At 43.5% G+C, this 18,983-nt stretch overlaps 1 protein-coding gene across 1 annotated transcript in view; it reads right to left on the reverse strand.

Moving 5' to 3' along the window:
* Window positions 1-18,983, reverse strand: part of PSME4 (proteasome activator subunit 4) — a 201,664-nt gene that overhangs the window by 8,817 nt on the left and 173,864 nt on the right. Inside the window, 3 exon segments of the mRNA XM_073628566.1 lie at window positions 8,232-8,387; window positions 11,021-11,149; window positions 14,355-14,440. Coding sequence (XP_073484667.1) covers window positions 8,232-8,387; window positions 11,021-11,149; window positions 14,355-14,440 — 371 coding nt within the window.

Below are 18,983 nucleotides of genomic sequence, written 5' to 3' on the forward strand. Positions count from 1 at the left end.
CGCAGTGCGGCGATCGGTGGTGGGCTGTGCCCCTGGGACACAGGGCATCGCCAATCTCAGTAAAGAGCCGATGAGTTCAATCACAGCTGATGACATGTAAACAAGTAAATGCCTGTTTTCGGCTCTCCTCTGCCCACAGGGAAGTTCTCCACAGATAATCAGGGTGCTGATCATCATTGGCCAGCACTGATGCCAGTCAGTGCCCAACAGTGATGCGAGTCAGTGCTGCCCAGGCATCAGTGCTTTACCTATGTGATTGGCTGTGTCCAATCACAGCTGATGACATGTAAACAAGTAAATGCCAATTATCGACTCTCCTCAGCTCACAGGGGAGATCTCCACAGATAATCAGGGCACTGGTCATCAGTGCCCAGCAGTGATGCCAGTCAGCGTTAGCCAATCACATAGGTAAAGCACTGATGGCCAACACTGACTGGCATCACTGCTCGGCACTGATGATCAGCGCCCTGATTATCTGTGGAGATCTCCCCTGTGAGCTGAGGAGAGTCGATAACTGGCATTTACTTGTTTACATGTCATCAGCTGTGATTGGACACAGCCGATCACATAGGTAAAGCACTGATGGGCGTGTCAAATCACGGCTGATGACATGTAAACAAGTAAATGCCGGTTATCAACTCCTCTGCTCACAGGGGATATCTGCACATATAAACAAAGTGCTGATCATCAGTGCCCAGCAGTGATGCCAGTCAGTGCTGCCCAGCAGTGCTTTACCTATGTGATTGGCCGTGTCCAATCACATCTGATGACATGTAAACAAGTAAATGCCAGTTATCGACTCTCCTCACCTCACAGGGGAGATCTCCACAGATAATCAGGGCACTGATCATCAGTGCCCAGCAGTGATGCCAGTCAGAGTTAGCCGATCACATAGGTAAAGCACTGATGGGCGTGTTAAATCACAGCTGATGACATGTAAACAAGTAAATGCCGGTTATCGACTCCTCAGCTCACAGGGGAGATCTCCACAGATAATCAGGACGCTGATCATCAGTGCCCAGCAGTGATGCCAGTCAGTGCCCAGCAGTGATGCCAGTCAGTGCCCAGCAGTGATGCCAGTCAGTGCTACCCATCAGTGCCACCTATTTGTGACGCCTATCAGTGCCACCTCATCAGTACAGCCTATCCATGCCCACCAGTGCAGCCTTATGAATGCATATCAGTGAAGGAGAAAAATTACTTTACAAAATTTTATAACTAATTTTTTTTTTCTTCAAAATTTTCGGTCTCTTTTTGTTTCTTTTAGCAAAAAATAAAAAAATCCAGCGGTGATTAAATACCACCAAAAAAGAAAGCTCTATCTATTTCAAAAAATGATAAAAATGTTATATGGATACAGTGTTGCATGACTGTGCAATTGTCATTAAAAGTTTGACAGAGCTGAAAGGTGAAAATTGGCCTGGGCAGGAAGGGGGTAAAAGTGCCTGGCATTGAAGTGGTGAAGGAAGACGTCTTTTTAGTATTGGTTGTATAACTAATGGCTAAACTGTAAGAGAAGACAGTTTAAGTGAAAGCTTATTAATGCATATCCCCTTGTCTCTCAGAAAGGGTTAAACACGTTAGCGCATTATCATCATTAACGAGAGGCCACCGTCACTAATAAGTACATATTGTTACATGTTAAAACGTAAACAAAGAGGCTCATCTGCTTAGTGAACAGAGCCGGTCCGGCACGCTGCATGTAATGTGCCATATTACAGCAAATTATCTCCTTGAACATTATGTTCTAGAGCCGCGCAAATCAGTAAGTGTAGCGGCAAGTGCTGTTCTAATTAAATAGACCAACTTGACAATAAGCTCATTTGCACGTCCATCGCGCATTATTAAAATGTGATCAAATTGATTAAGAATCGTCAACCGTATGAAGAGGGAAAGTATGTCAGAAATTTTACTGACAATTTGCCGGCTCCACTCAGGGGACGGCATTAATAAACGAAACATGACGAGGGGATGGAAATGGCAGAACGGTAGGAGGCAAGGCTGCAAAATGAACACAACTCGCTGGGGAACGTGACATTTGTCTCTCTCTGTTCCCGAAAACTCAATTCCAGTTTTTGTACATTCTAATTATTCTCAGACGTGCCAGAAATGGGTCAGTCCTTTTCTCCCTGCGGACTCCCTCCTTTGCATAAATGGAAATGGTTTAATCTGCCTGTTACCATACTGTACTTCGCTCGTATTGGTTCTAGAACTTGGAACACTAACAGCTCCTCTGCAGTGTGGTGGGGTACAATCACTGAAAACACCATATGGAAAACACCGGGCCAGCACCAAAGTTCTTTTTTAATTCGTGTTTTTTTGTGTTGGCCACTTCTTATTAAATCAAGCAATGTAACAAGAAGATTGCTGAGGGGAGTCATGAGGCTCTCTGTGGCTCAGTTCACATAAATAGAGCTCTTCACTTGACTGGTGAGCCTTTCAGCACAAGTCTAGTTTTACTTATAAAAGTAGCTACAGTTAGGGGAAAAAAAAGTATTTGATCCCCTGCTGATTTTGTACGTTTGCCCCACTGACAAAGAAATGATCAGTCTAGAATTTTAATGGTAGGTTTATTTTAACAGTGAGAGACAGAGTAACAAAAGTATCCAGAAAAACACATTTCAAAAAAAGTTATTAATTGATTTGCATTTTAATGAGTGAAATAAGTATTTGATCCCTTCGCAAAACATGACTTAGTACTTGGTGGCAAAACCCTTGTTGGCAATCACAGAGGTCAGATGTTTCTTGTAGTTGGCCACCAGGTTTGCACACATCTCAGGAGGGATTTTGTCCCACTCCTCTGTGCAGATCCTCTCCAAGTCATTAAGGTTTTGAGGTCGACGTTTGGCAACTCGAACCTTCAGCTCCCTCCAAGACCTTAATGTGTTTCTTCTTGAGCCACTCCTTTGTTGCCTTGGCCGTGTGTTTTGGGTCATTGTCATGCCGGAATATCCATCCATGACCCATTTCCAATGCCCTGGCTAAGGGAAAAAGGTTCTCACCCAAGATTTGAGGGTAGATGGCCCTGTCCATCGTCCCTCTGATGTGGTGAAGTTGTCCTGTCCCCTTAGCAGAAAAACACCCCAAAGCATAATGTATCCACCTCCATGTTTGATGGTGAGGATGGTGTTCTTGGGAGTCATAAGCAGCATTCCTCTTCCTCCAAACACAGCGAGTTGAGTTGATGCCAAAGAGCTAGATTTTGGTCTCATCTGACCACAACACTTTCACCCAGTTCTCCTCTGAATCATTCAGATGTTCATTAGCAAACTTCCCACGGGCCTGTACATGTGCTTTCTTGAGCAGGGGGACCTTTGCGGGCGCTGCAGGATTTCAGTCCTTCATGGCGTAGTGTGTTACCAATTGTTTTCTTGGTGACTATGGTCCCAGCTGCCTTGAGATCTTTGACAAGATTCTCACATGTAGTTCTGGGCTGATTCCTCACCGTTCTCATGATCATTGAAACTCCATGAGGTGAGATCTTGCATGGAGCCCCAGACCGAGGAAGATTGACAGTTAGTTTGAGTTTCTTCCAGTTTGCGAACGGTTGTCACCCTCTCACCAAGCTGATTGGGCGATGGTCTTGTAGCCCATTCCAGCCTTGTGTAGGTCTACAATCTTGTCCCTGACATCCTTGGACAGCGCTTTGGTTTTGGCCATAGTGGAGAAATTGGAATCTGATTGATCGCTTCTGTAGACAGGTGTCTTTTTACAGGTAACAAGCAGAGATTAGGAGCACTCCCTTTTAGAGAGTGCTCCTAATCTCAGCTCATTCCCTGTAGACACCTGGGAGCCAGAAATCTTGCCGATTGATAGGGGATTAAATACGTATTTCACTCATTAAAATGCAAATCAATTTTTAACTTTTTTGAAATGTTTTTTTCTGGATTTTTTTTTTTTGCCATTCTGTCTCTCACTGTTAAAATAAACCGACCATTAAAATTAAAGTCTGATCATTTCTTTGTCAGTGAGCAAACGTACAAAATCATCAAGGGATAAAATACTTTTTTCCCCTCACTGTATGTAGCCAAAATATGTTAATACTATTAGTAGATTGCTAGCTACACGTCCAGAGGCGAGGTCACATTTTTTTAAAAGTGGTATTAAAGGTTTTTTTTTTTTTTTTTTTTTTTTTTTTAAACACAAAAATATTTTATACTTACTTCCTCTGTGCAGTGGTTTTGCAGAGAGCAGCCCCAATCCTCCTTTTCTCGGGTCCCCATTGGTGCTCCTAGCCCCTGGGGGAACCCAAGCAGGTTCATTCCCGAGCCGCAGCTCTGCGTGTCTATTCACACACACAGCCGCAGCTTGGCCCTGCCCCCTCTCTCCCCTTATTGGCTATGATTGACAAAAGTGGGAGCCAATAGCTCCCACTGCTGTCTCAGCCAATTAGGGGGGAGAGTTCCTGGAGAGACCTGAGGCTCTCGTGCACATCGCTGGATCGAGATGAGGCTCAGGTGAGTATGGGGGGGGGGGGGGGGCTTTACCTTTGTACATAGAATGCATGAAGGTAAAAAAACTTAAGCCTTTAGAACCCCTTTAAGCTTACTTTTTTTATGCAGTGCTGTACACCTGTCAATCTATAGGCCAATGTGGTTTTATCACAGATATGATATCCTTTGGAAATTAGGGACTAGTTACGTATAGTAGACGGCATTGTCTTCTGCAGTCTACAAAAATGGAAAATTGTAAGTCATGCAAAGGGCCAGTCAATAGTTCAATCAGTTCCATAGAACCTGTCCATTCTGTTTCTACTTCTCCAACATCTCACTTCAGTACACTTTGTTTAATGTTATGTGGAAAAGCTCTTAAAGTGAGAATAAACCTTCACATATATCATGTGAAGTGACTGTCTTCAGGTGATACATAGTGATGAATGAAATCCTCTTACATAAGCTGTACCTGTATCTGCAGCCATATCTTCTCTAGATCCATTCAAAGTACACAGATCAAAGGATATTTCTCAGCTGCCAGAAGTCAGGGGGGTGGGGATCTAATATCACACAATGCACTGCACAGAGCAGAAAGCTGAGTGTAATCTGAGAACAGAGTGGAGGGAATGGGCACAACCCCTTTTACACAGTCTTAGAGAAACCTGCACAGCTGAGACTGTCAACCATCTGCTATGTGCTAGTGAGGATGGGGGGCATCTAAGGATGTTATGATAAATTGTCAGAAGTGACCCACAGATAGCAGAGGGAGGAAAAAGCAGACAGAAATGACACTAGGTGCTATGGATTGAGGCAAGTACATACATCAGAAGGATAGGTTTTGTTAATTTCTCATTTCAGAGGTTTACAAATATTTTAACATATGACTTATCGTTTCTATATACACACTGGGGTTGATTTACTAAGACTGGAGAGTGCAAAATGTGGTGCAGCTATAACATGGTAGAGCAGCATTAAATCAGGTGGTGAAGAGGAGATATAACAACTCCTCTTGTGAAATGCCTTCTGAAAAGCACTGTGATTGGAAGGAGAGAGTCTGAGATCAGTACAGCACAGATTTTTGTGGCTCCTGACCTGGAAAGAAGAACACATACACGGCTCCTGGGGTTTGTAGCATGCAGGTGCTAGCAAAGGAAGAACTTGGCCGGATAGCAGAAGAGCGTCAGGACATCTCCAAGGCAACACTCCCCCACCAGAACCAATCCTTTCCTTTGTACCGATCAGCTACTCAGGTTCTCTCCTTCTAGTTCTTGCTGCTCTCCACATATACATCTGTAAGCGTGCCTCAGTGAGGAAGCTGACAGGCTCAGAGAGGCATGCCGACAGTGAAGGCATTGAGGCTCAGATAGGGAGAGCCAAAGGTCCGAATGTAGCCTTAGGGCTGCAATATGCCCAAGTCTGATCTAGCCCCTTTCCTTCCCAGCCTGACTGTCCTTGGTTTGCCCCATTCAGTTCTTTCAATTATGGAGGTTCAGATTCACACATGGGTGCTACCTAGAATAATCTTCATGTAAAATGCAGCCCGTCTAGGAAAGCCTACTACTCCGGACTAAAATCCACCCACCAAAGCAATGTAATATTTGTGTAAATTCTCCCAAGAGCCTGTCCACTACTGCTTGCATTAGGGATCAGGGCTCTTGAGAGCTGTGCTGAGGCAGGTTGCTGTGATGTCTTCAGAAAGTTACCAGCGGGTTAAACGGAAAAAAACCCCCAAAAAACGGACAGATCCCCACATCAAAACAAACCATGTGTGATGCAGGGATCTCCCTTTCTCATGCTACAGTATTCTGACAGGTGGGACTCCCCCTTTCAGAACACAAAGATCAGCACTATAACCATTGGGTGCAAGTGCTGATCGAATGCTGGTTTTCCAGCAGGACTGTTTGACAGAAACCGGTAATAAGACCAACTTCTGTGGAACAGACAGCAGTACACACAGACTGGAAGTCAGTTGGTTCCTGCTGAACTGGTCCCTTTTCGGTCCATATATACCCTGCTTTAGTGTATGAACTTGTATAAAGGCACTTGGGACAAACTGTAATCTCCTATGCAGTCAGTGGACTCAAGTGTTGTGCATCATTGCTACAAAAATACAGTGCCTTGAAAAAGTATTCACACCCCTTGAAATTTTCCACATTTTGTCATGTTACAGCCAAAAACGTAAATGTATTTTATTGGGTTTTTATGTGATAGACCAACACAAAGTCACACATAATTGTGATGTGGAAGGAAAATGATAAATGGTTTTCAACATTTTTTACAAATAAATATGTGAAAAGTGTGGAGTGCATTTGTATTCAGCCCCCTTTACTCCGATACCCCTAACTAAAATCTAGTGGAACCAATTGCCCGCAGAAGTCACCTAATTAGTAAATAGAGTCCATCTGTGTGTAATTTAATCTCAGTATAAATACAACTGTTCTGTGAAGCCCTCATAGGTTTGTTAGAGAACATTAGTGAACAAACAGCATCATGAAGGCCAAGGAACACACCAGACAGGTCAGGGATAAAGTTGTGGAGAAGTTTAAAGCAGGGTTAGGTTATAAAAAAATATCCCAAGCTTTGAACATCTCACAGAGCACTGTTCAATACATTATCTGAAAATGGAAAGAGTTTGGCTGACTGGAAAACAAACAAGACATGGCCGTCCACCTAAACTGACAGGCCGGGCAAGGAGAGCATTAATCAGAGAAGCAGCCAAGAGGCCCATGGTAACTCTGGAGGAGCTGCAGAGATCCACAGCTCAGGTGGGAGAATCTGTCCACAGGACAACTATTAGTCGTGCACTCCACAAATCTGACCTTTATGGAAGAGTGGCAAGAAGAAAGACATTGTTGAAAGAAAGCCATAAAAAGTCCCATTTGCAGTTTGCAAAAAGCCATGTGGGGGACACCGCAAACGTGGAAGAAGGTTCTCTGGTCAGATGAGACCAAAATTGAACTTTTTGGCCTAAAAGCAAAATGCTATGTGCGGCAGAAAACTAACACTGCACATCACCCTGAACACACCATCCCCACTGTTAAACATGGTGGTGGCAACATCATGTTGTGGGGATGCTTTTCTTCAGCAGGGACAGGGAAGCTGGTCAGAGTTGATGGGAAGATGGATGGAGCCAAATACAGGGCAATCTTAGAAGAAAACCTGTTGGAGTCTGCAAAAGACTTGAGACTGGGGTGGAGGTTCACCTTCCAGCAGGACAACGACCCTAAACATACAGCCAGAGCTACAATGGAATGGTTTAGATCAAAGCATATTCATGTGTTAGAATGCCCCAAAGTCCAAAGAGCTTGAACTATTTTGCAAAGAAGAATGGGCAAACATGTCCCTCTCTAGATGTGCAAAACTGGTAGAGACATACCCAAAAAGACTTGCAGCTGTAATTGCAGCGAAAGGTGGTTCTACAAATTATTGACTCAGGGGGGCTGAATACAAATGTACCCCACACTTTTCACATATTTATTTGTAAGAAACGTTGAAAACAATTTATCATTTTCCTTCCACTTCACAATTATGTGCCACTTTGTGTTGGTCTATCACATAAAATCCCATTAAAATACATTTACATTTTGCGTTTTAACATGACAAAATGTGAACATTTCAAGGGGTATGAATACTTTTTCAAGGCAACGTATGGGGGGAAAAAGTGTGATACGGTACATAGGAGCTTTTCCCAAGGAAGCTGGTTTTCCTAAAGGTACTACCACTGACTTATCCCCATTACATTATTGCATTCTGGGCTTAGGCATGGTAAATGGCCAATTGACACATAATGTACATTACCTCCAACTGTTCATCGGCCATTAGTTGTAGAACCAACCACCTGATGCCTTGAACAGCTTCTTCATTGTGAAGGAATATGAAGAGGTTATAGAAGACCATTGTCTGAATATACGTCAGGACTGTGTATCTGGCATGCCAGGAGCTGCTTCTTGCAGTCTGAGGGAAAACAAGGTCAAAACAAATATATCACAATTTTATAGTAAAACCGAGTCTCTCTTTCATTTCATTAAGGGATATAGCTTGATGATAAATGGCCACATGCCGTCTGCCCACAAAGCTTTTAATGTGAGCGGGTGGCAGCTATAAGCTCAGTGACGTACTGGTACATTGATGAACACATGCACACTGGAGCACCTCCCTAGGGCACCCAGCGGAATAATCTCGTGACAGCAGATCGAGGCACTCGTTACCCTGCCACTGTGAGCAGCCAAGGCATCATGTGATTGCTATAACCAATCAAAGGAATACAATGTAAACAAAACAGTCATGAATGGCTTCTATTTAGGACTGCTTGCTTGATATTGTGATGCTGTGATTGGCCCACAGCTATCACATGGTACCGGGCACCAATGACAGATCACAATACTAAGCAAGCTGTCATGAAAGCCATTCATGACAGCTAAAACTATTGCTTATAACAGTGGTCATGCTATAAGCAATAATAGTGTAAAAAAAAAAAATAAAAAAAATACAAACAAACCCTGATTTACCCTCCCCCCCATAGTACATTGTCACTATGGTGAACCCCCCTTTCAACAGGTCATCTGGTCTGGGTTTAATTGGGCAATACCACAGCTGTGGCTTAGATCAATAGTCAAGGGAAGACAAGGAGTGTTGCAGCAGATGTAGAGTCTATGCTGTCCTGGGCGTTGAAGTAGGATCAGTGCACCCTGATCTATGAATTATTACTGCTGAAACTTAACTTGTCTACTTCAAATGATGAAGGGAGGGGAGCTTTCCATCATTCTCATAGCTCTATACTGATCTCAGAGTGTGGCACACTGACCTCCTTCATCTGTTAACCAATACTCTGTGGCTTCCACCACATCTGACAGATCTGTTATCTCAAGGTCAGATTTTTCACAATGCTTCTCAGTCGCTGACTTTGACAGCCTAGATTTTGAAACCCATGGTTCTGATAGACAGGGGCATTTAATATTGACCACGTTAAATAAGGGCTCATAAATCTTCTTCCTGCAAGGTTTATGATCGAACCTAAAAACCCTATTTTTCACTTGCTGTGAGTCTGAGGGTTTCTCCACATGCTTGTTTGGTGAGCTGTGTGTTTTACATCCTGCAGTTGGGGATAGAACAACGCTTGGCTCTTACCATCAAAGGACAGGTGTCTGTACTGTCCACGGTCTGCAAGGTCCTCTTGCTAATCATTCACTGATTCAGATTACTATACACATTGCTTCCTCTATTAGGCCCTCCACACCAGCCATGAGATTTAAATCTAGTAGTGTCGGTATTACAAAGACCTTGCTTTTGAACCTATTCGAACAATATCTTTGACTTGGCTCTCCTTTCTTGTGGCCATGATTTCAGCCAGGAGGGTTTCTTAGTTATCCACACTGTCCTGTAGAGCAGTGGTCATCAACCCTGTCCTCAGGGCCCACTAATAGGCCAGGTTTGCAAAATAACTGAAATACATCACAGGTGATATAATTTGCTGCTCAGTGATTGCAGTATTCTAGTCTGCATCTCCCCCAAGGTAATACATAAAACCTGGCCTGTTAGTGGGCCCTGAGGACAGGGTTGATGACCACTGTCCTGTAGAGAACCCAATCTGATCTGATTTTGATCACCCTAAAGGTATTTCTCTCTATTGAATGAATGTGGTGAGGGCCTTTTGTGTTTCCCTCTCTGTTTTTTTCTTTCGGCAAACGAATTCCCTTTTTGTCATTCCTAAAAAGAGGTTCTCCAGATTTCAGATCCACCATCTGTAAGTGGATCCGACAGGTTATTGCAAAGGCCTATAAGATGCCAAAGTGCCTTACTGTCCTGTTAAAGCCCACTTCCATTAGGGCCGTATTTCTTGGGCTTTTTGTCATATTAAGCCTCAGTGTCACAAATTTGTAAGGCAGAGACATTGTCTTCTGTACCGATTTTATACAAGGTTCTACAAGGTCATTGTTTTGCAGATACTAGTTGAAAGACCCTCCTCTTCCTGGATCCCCTGCCGGTGCTCCTGGCCTCCCCCCCTGCTGAGTAACCCCAGAGCCCGCTGCTTGCTCTAGGGGCACTTGTGCATATTCGCTCCTGAGCTGCCTCTGTGACCCCATAAGACACACAGAGTGTGGCTCAGCCCCGCTCCCTCCTAACTGATTGAGTGAGTGACAGCAATGGGAGCCAATGGTGTCTCAGCCAATGAGGAAGGAGAGACCCGGGAGAGCTGATGCTCTCGTGCGCATTGCTGGATCGAGATCAGGCTCGGGTAAAAAAACATTCAGCCTTTAAACTACTTTAACTCCCTCCAATCAAATTCAACCATTCTCTCTTTGGACGGCTTGGAATAGCTGAGCAGGAGAGGGGTGGGAGGAGTTATAACCTTCAGAGCGCCGGCCTTTAGTTCTCTGTGTGCATAGTGTCCCTTTCTCCTGTAGATGGCAGGATAAACCTAGGATGCCTAATTATCATCAAGCTGTGTCCCTGAATGGATTGTACAGGGAATACAAAAATTCTATTTTTTTTTTTTTTTTTTACATAAACCAGTATAAGGAAAGACGACAACATTGGAAAACTGATAAACTGCTTCTATGAACATTACATAGCACCGTGCCACTCACCTGTTTCAGCACTTCAAGAGCCATGGGCACTTGCTCGGGGTAGAGTAACCCTTGAGACATCAGGGATAAACACATTTTGGCATCTCTCTTTAGCTCGTCATAGTTTGTGTCATTTTCAACAGGTGCAATCTGGCAAAAAAAGAATTTTGTTAGCATACTACTGCAAAACATTGCCATAGTTCTACAAGGTGGCAGCGCAGACAGGTGTAGTGCCAACTGTGCAAAACTCTACAATATTAGGCAGAACCAAAATTCCAAGGATACAGCAATGGTTGCCTACTCTAAAATAAGAAGAGGAGTAGAAATATTGCAAAGGCCAATTTTGACACCACTTTATATAGTGATAGAGTTTTCAGTTAATGAACTAAACTGCATCTGAGCATCACAAACCAAAAACCCTATTAATTTATGATATCCATAGCAACTCCCCCATCCATGTCTCCATGCTTTATTTTGCTGAGAAATCACTTTGAAACACCCCCCCACCCCTAGCATTTCTGTCTGCATTCATCTTGAGTAAGGGCAGATGATTCATGTAGCATTTTCTTCCTGGAATCCATCTGCCCCTAGCTCCAGCATGCAGGCAGAAGGGTGTGCTTAGCTGAGAAAACCTCCTCCTCCCCATATAAACTTCTGGGATGGGATATAGGACATAATCTGCCTAGGCTAGAAACCAGGAAGTAAACTAAAGAAATGTAAAAAAAAAAAAAAAAAACACTTTCCTAGCCATTTACTAATGCTAGCAACATAAGGCTAAAAAATATTTAACCACTTGCCGACCAGCCACTGTCATACTGTGGCAGGTTGGCACGGCTGTTCAAACCGCCGTAGGTGTGTGTCGACAGCTTTAATAGCAATAGGGGGCCCGCGGCGTGATGCCAGAGCCAATGCGCGTGGCCGGAGGCCGCGATGTCTGCCAGCGACCACTCCTCAGAGAGCCATAACGGGGATCTGTCCAAGTAAACAGATAGATCCCCCTTCTGTTAGGGAAGTAGAGAGAGATCTGCTGTTCCTAGTGATCAGGAACAACGATCCCTCTCTACTCCCAGTCAGTACACTGCCCCCCCAGTTAGAAACACCTCCCTAGGGAACACTTAACCCCTTGATCGCCCCCTAGTGTTAACTCCTTTCCTGCCAGTGACATTTATACAGTAGTCAGGGGCTATTTTTAGCTCTGATCGCAGTATAAATGTCAATAGTCTCAAAAAAAAGTGTCAAAAGTGTCCGATCTGTCCGCCGCAAGTCCCACTAAAAAAAAAAAATCGCTGATCACTGCCACTACTAGTAAAAAAATTAATAAATTATAATAAAAATGCCATAAATATATCCCCTATTTTGTAGACGCAATAACTTTTGCGCAAACCAATCAATATACGCTTATTGCAATTTTTTTACCAAAAATATGTAGAAGAATACATATTGATGAAGACAATTTTTTGGGGGATATTATAGCAAAAAGTAAAAAATATATATATTTTTTTTCAAAATTGTCGCTCTTTTTTTTGTTTATAGCGCAAAAAATAAAAACAGCAGAGGTGATCAAATACCACCAAAAGAAAGCTCAATTTGTGGGAAAAAAAGGAGGTCAATTTCGTTTCGGTACAATGTCGCACGACAGTTAAATCGACGCAGTGCTGAATCGCAAAAAATGGCCTGGTCAGGAAGTGGGTAAATTCTTCCGGGGCTGAAGTGAGTAATGTTGATTGAGAGAGTGAAGTTCTGCTTAAAATCTACTTCTAGAACTGAAAAGGTGAATTTGTCAGACCCATCAATGTATTCAGACTAATTATTACCACATTGTGGTGCCTACAAGTTTCTTGGGATCCCTGGTTCAAGCTATGTAGAGAGCGTCTCTAAGGACCTTAAAGTGTCTCTGAGGCTTAAAACGAAACTTCATTCTCTCAATCAACAGTGACTATTTTTAATCCTTATACTGCTAGCATTAGTAAATAGGAATGTACACTGGAGATCAAAATTAGAGAACAATTTATAAACACTTTATTTTTTTCAGAAATAATGTAATCTTCATTGTTCAAAATTTGATGGAATTTTTGTTGTGGCGATACCATGCTAATAGAACAGTGTTTTCCAAAATAACCAAGGCACTTGGGTTAACCTTTATTTTGTAGAAAACAACAATGATGAAAACTAAAGAATAGCAATGACTGTAGCACAGAGAAAGATTACAACTAAAATTTCTGAAGGTTACAATAATTAGTAGGAAGTGTACATTGCTTCGAATGACTTCAGCACATCTGCGTTGCACGAGACATCACCAGTGGCAGCCCATCCATTAGGGGCACCCGGGCGCTGCCCCTCTATCCACGCCACCCCCCAATATGAATAGATAGAGCTCATGCTATGAATTAATCTGTCCACGGCCGCTGCGGCCACCCCCTATTCAATCGTCCGGCCCCTTTTAGGACACCGGGCACGTGAATTAGAGTGGCGGGGGTGTTTTTTTTTTAAGCACCCGGTCAAAGCCATAGGCTCTAATAAGCTTCAAAATAATGTGGGCACGTGGCACAGAGCATTGCACTATGAGCCCACCCAGGTGTTACAACAGCGAATCAATATTCGCTATTGAAACACTGATCCTCAATCCGGCCAATCAGAAGCCGGTCTAAAACCCGTTTTCCGATTGGCTAAAAAGAGAAGAGTCCCAATTGGCCCCTGAAGAGGAGGGAGGAAATGGAAGCCGCCATGATGACAGTGGAGAGCAGGGGAAGGTAAAGCCACCGAGCAAGGGAAGCCACCAGTGAAGCCTGGGATAAGGGCTGCCCACCATAGATAAGGTAATTGCTCCAGACCCGACCGACCGATGGGGGAGGGGTGGTATTGTGTGCTCCCCCCCCCCCCAAAAAACAACAAAATTACCACCGACCGTCACAAAAAAATTACCGCCGGCCGTCACTGGACATCTCTAGTCTCTTACACTGCTCTGGTGTGATTTTGCTCCACTCTTCCTCCAGTTTCTTCCACAGCTGGGTGACTGTAGTGCAGGGATATGCAATTAGCGGACCTCCAGCTGTTGCAGAACTACAAGTCCCATCATGCATGGATGGGGGGAGTTTGCTTTGAATATTAAAAATTAATCAAACTAATTAAAATTAAATAGAATTTTTGGTTTGTGGTACTAAAGTGTAGTTCCACTTTAATGATCTTGAATTATAAGGAAGAAGGGAGGGGGGGGGGGGACATATAACTGCACTAAGTGAGCATGTGTGGCCCAATATGAAACCAGCACAAGAGGTAGTAAATGGGAACAAACTGCATGTCCTATAACATAGATAATCTTAGATAATAATAATGTAGATAATCTTCATAAACTGACCTTAAACAACAATGGTAAAAGTTGTAACTGTTCTGGGACTGCCGTACAGAATGACCGCCCAGCACTCGCCATGATCCACTTCAGTACTGCAAGGTAAAAACAGAATAAGTCTACACATATCTAGACATAAAAGAAAATATACAATCCCTCTTTTTTTTTACATTTCCAACATTAAAGCAGAAGTTCACCTTTCCAGAAAAAAAAATAATAAAAAGGCACTCATTTTAGCAGAAAAAAAAAAATTGCATTCACTGTTTCCTGCAGAAGCCTTAAAGCGGGAGTCCCGCGAAAAATTTTTTTTTAGATGTCAGCAGCTGCAAATACTGCAGCTGCTGACTTTTAAAATACGGTCACTCACCTGTTCCGGGGTCCAGCAATGTCGGCACCCGAGACCGAACCGTACCTTGGTCCTCCGGTGCTGCCGCCGCCATTCTCAGTGAGGAAATCAGGAAGTGAAGCGTTGCGGCTTCACTTCCCGATTCCCTACTGCGCATGCGCGAGTCGCGCTGCGCTTTCTCAATGGTCCCCGCTATCTCCTGGGACCTGTGTCTTTCCCAGGAGACAGCGGGGGAGTGCGGGAGGGGGCGTGACTCCCATGGGAGTCTATTCCCGGAAGTGGATGCAGATACCTGTCTTAGACAGGTATCTGCAACCCCCTCCCCCCTGAAAGGTGTCAACTGTGACACCGGAGGGGGGGAGGAATCCGATGAGCGGAAGTTCCACTTTTGGGTGGAACTCCACTTTAAAAGCATTGCACCCCTGATCTGTGGATCAGGGGTGCAATGTCAGGCTTCTGTAGGCAAGCCCTGCAGCTTTTTGCCCATAACTCTATATTTCTGAAAGCTGCAGGGCAGTTTATTCAGAACTACAAGCTGTCAGCTGCGGTGGATGATTGTTCTAGTAGTTCATTTTTAATTAGGCGGGTGAAAAGTGATCCCCCCTCCAACCTTCTCACACTAGGAGGGGATCGGCAGAACAGGCGGCAGGAGCTGGAACATGTTATATGTTCCACCCCAAGTACAGGTGGAACATGTAACATGTTCCAAATGGTGAACTTAGCCTTTAACCTCTTCCTGCCCGGGCCATTGTAAAATTATGCCCGAACGGGAGCCCTATTGTTTTGTGAGGATGTAATATGACGTTCCTCCCAGAACAGGCCACGGTTCGCCGCAATCTTTCATTCGCTATGTCCATCGGACACAGCGGATGATTGATCACTGTACTGGCCCATTGCTGGTACCATGTGATCGCTGCGACTAACCACAGCAGTTAACATGAAAATTGTAAGCAATGAATTGCTTCGATTCATGCCATTCATTGTGTACAATTGTGTTGCTAGCTGTGATTGGTCACAGTGATCACATGGTACAGACAGGACAAATCACAGCCCATCTGTACCATGTGGTTAGCTGTGGCCAATCACAACAATACACACTATATCACTCAGTAAAAATATTTGCTTATAGCAGTGAAATACAACGCTATAAGCAACCAGTGTGTAAAAAAAAAAAAAAAAAAAATCATCCTAAATCATCCTGATCACCTCCCCAGAGTAGTATAGTGTTACCATGGTAACACTGTATTGCTCTGATCACAATATGTAAAAAAAATAAAAAAATTAATGAAAAAGATATATTGATTGTGGACTCTATCACTTTCCTACAGACTAAAATAATATACACCGATTTGGGTTATTTTCACCAAAGAAATGTAGCAGAATGCATTTTACAATAAATTTATGAAGAAAGATTTATTTGCAGAATTTTTTAATAGAAAAAGAAAAAGTATATTTCTTTTTCAAAACGTTCATCCTTTTTGTTTCATTTTTGTTCAGAAAAAAAAAATTAAAACCCCAGTGGTGATTAAATATCAAAGAAAAGCTCTATTTGTGTGAAAAAAAATGTTAAAAAATTTCATTTGGGTACAGTGTTGTATGACTGCGCAATTGTCATTCAAAGTGTGACAGTGCTGAAAGATGAAAATTGGCCTGGGCAGGAAGGGGGTAAAGTGTACGGTACTGAAGTGGTTAAAACAAGTAAAATATGGTAACATATCTTTAGATAATATTAGAAGATTTCTTTACAGATCGAGAACCCAAGCCAGGAGCTCGGCTTTAGTACAAAAACCTAAATACGGTAAAGAGAAAGGATTTATATTTCTGCCCATTCAGTCCTGAGATATCAAATAACAGAACTAATGATCTTGTAAAGTAAACCTGTCATGGAAGAAATATGAAAGCTGCCATTGTTGATCTCATTCTGATATCTAGTTGTCTGGCTGTTACTTAGAGACACCGGGGTTGATTTACTAAAACTGGAGAGTGCAAAATCTGGTTCAGCTGTACATGGTAGCCAATCAGCTTCTGATTTCATCTTGGTCGATTAAAGTGATTGTAAAGGCTTGTTTAAAAAAAACAAACAAATAAAAAACCAAACATGTTATACTTCCCTCCTCTGTGCAGTTTGTTTTGCACAGAGCAGCCCGGATCTTCCTCTTCTCAGGTCCCTCCCTCTGGTGAGTGCCCCCTCAGCCAGCAGCTTGCTACAGGGGGCACCCGAGCTAAGTCAGAGCTCCTTGTATCCATTCAGACACGCAGCCTCACCCCCTCTTTCCCATGATTGGCTGACTGATTTTGATGGACAGCCGTGGGAGCCAATGGCGCCACTGCTGTGTCTCAGCCAATCAGGAGGAGTGTGTCTGGGACAGCTAAGACACTCGTGGACTTCGCTGGATAGAGAAGGGGCTCAGGTAAGTATCAGGGGGCGCTGGAGCGGCTGCTACACACAGAAGGTTTTTTAACTTCATGCATAGAATGCACAAATATAAAAAAAACCTTCTGCCTTTACAACTCCTTAAGGCTGCTTTCACCCAGAAAGTACCGGCCGTTAGCAGTAAAACGCTGCTCGTTTTAGCGGCGCCTTACCGATGTTAAAGGGGCGCTTTTGCGCCGCTTTTCGACCGCTTTCAACCTCAAAGAAGGGGTTAAAAACTCCAGTGTTGCTGCTCTTCCGAAGCACTTTTCAGGCGCTTTGAAAGCGCTGCCCATTCATTGCAATGGGCAGGGGCGGTGGAGGAGCGGTAGAGGAGCGGTGTACACAGCGCTCCCAAACCGCCCCAAAGATGCTGCTTGCAGGACTTTTTCTAATGTCCCGCTAGCACACCGCCCCAGTGTGAACGCACTCATTGCAATGAATGGGAGGCAGTTTTCAGGTGTTATTTCTAGTGCTAAAACGCCTGAAAATTGCCTCAGTGTGAAAGGGCTCTTAAGCTTTGACAATAAAACCTAGAAGCTGATTGGTTACTATGCACAAGGTTTTTGCATGCTCCAGTTTTAGTAAATATACCCCACTGTCTGCAAGACTTTCTATGCCATTGACCTGGAAGAAGTATGTAGATCACGAAAGACTAAACTCCTTATTTGAATGGCTTTCACAGGTCAGCATCTACAAGTACTGAGCATGACAGTCCGTAAACTAGCATTTTCAGAAGGTGGGTTTGGCGATGGCAGCCTTTTTGTTTGACAAGTTTGTCTTAAAGTGGTATAAAACCCAAAACCAAAAATGGATTAAATTGCAGACGACCAATCATTAGATGTGGTGGCTGCAGTGGGTTTTCCCCTCTGTTTTCACCTGGTGATCTGGCCAGTAACACGCTTCCTATATTAGTGAGGCAACTCTGGAGGAATGTGTACAGGAGGCACAGCAGACAGCAGCACTGTCAGTCTGGAGGGGGGGAGGATATACTTAAACGTACTAGCAGATTTAGATACACTAACAAATTGAAGCCAAACTCCAGCTCACACTTTATATTGAGTTATAGCAGGTTTTTTTTTCTTTATAGGATAAAAGGTTTTAAATGAATAGAAAAAAAAGCCGATCATTTTAATCACGCCTGCCAGTGTTAAGTGGTTGGTCTCATCCATGTAAACTGATATATTCTGCTGGAGAGCTTGTACTTGTAAAAAAAATAGACTTGCTGGGTGGATTTACCAAATGAAAATAGAAGAAAGCCTAAAAAAGAAAACTAACACAGCCATCACATCTAAGAATTGCTAAGCTGAAATATAATATATGTTTGCTTTTGTGTTTAACCACTTCCCTACCCGCCCATAGTAATATGACGTCCGCAGGAGGGATCTCCCATCCTGGACGGGCGTTATGTGACGTTCTGGGCTTCCCGGCCATCTACGGGGTGCGCGTGCCAGGCGGCCACGATGTCCGCCAGGCACCCGCAATTGCCCGATAACAGAGCAGGACCATGGATCTGTGTGTGATCCACGTTCTGTCAGGGGAGAGGAGACCGATCGTGTGTTCCCAAGTACATAGGAACACTGATCAGTAGTCTCCTCCCCTTGTGAGTCCCCTCCCCCTACAGTTAGAATCACTCCCTAGGTAACACACTTAACCCCTTGATCGCCCCCTAGTGTTAACCCCTTTCCCTGCCAGTGACATGTATACAGTAATCAGTGCATTTTTATATCACTAATGGCTGTATAAATGTGAATGGTCCCAAAATAGTGTCAAAAGTGTCCGATTTGTCTGTCGCAATCACGAAAAAAAAAAAAAAAAAAAAAAAAAAAATCGCAGATCGCAGCCTTTACTTGGAAAAAATAAAAATGCTATAAATCTA

This window comes from Aquarana catesbeiana, linkage group LG04 (genome assembly GCF_042186555.1).
Source record: "Aquarana catesbeiana isolate 2022-GZ linkage group LG04, ASM4218655v1, whole genome shotgun sequence".
Lineage (NCBI taxonomy): Eukaryota > Metazoa > Chordata > Amphibia > Anura > Ranidae > Aquarana > Aquarana catesbeiana.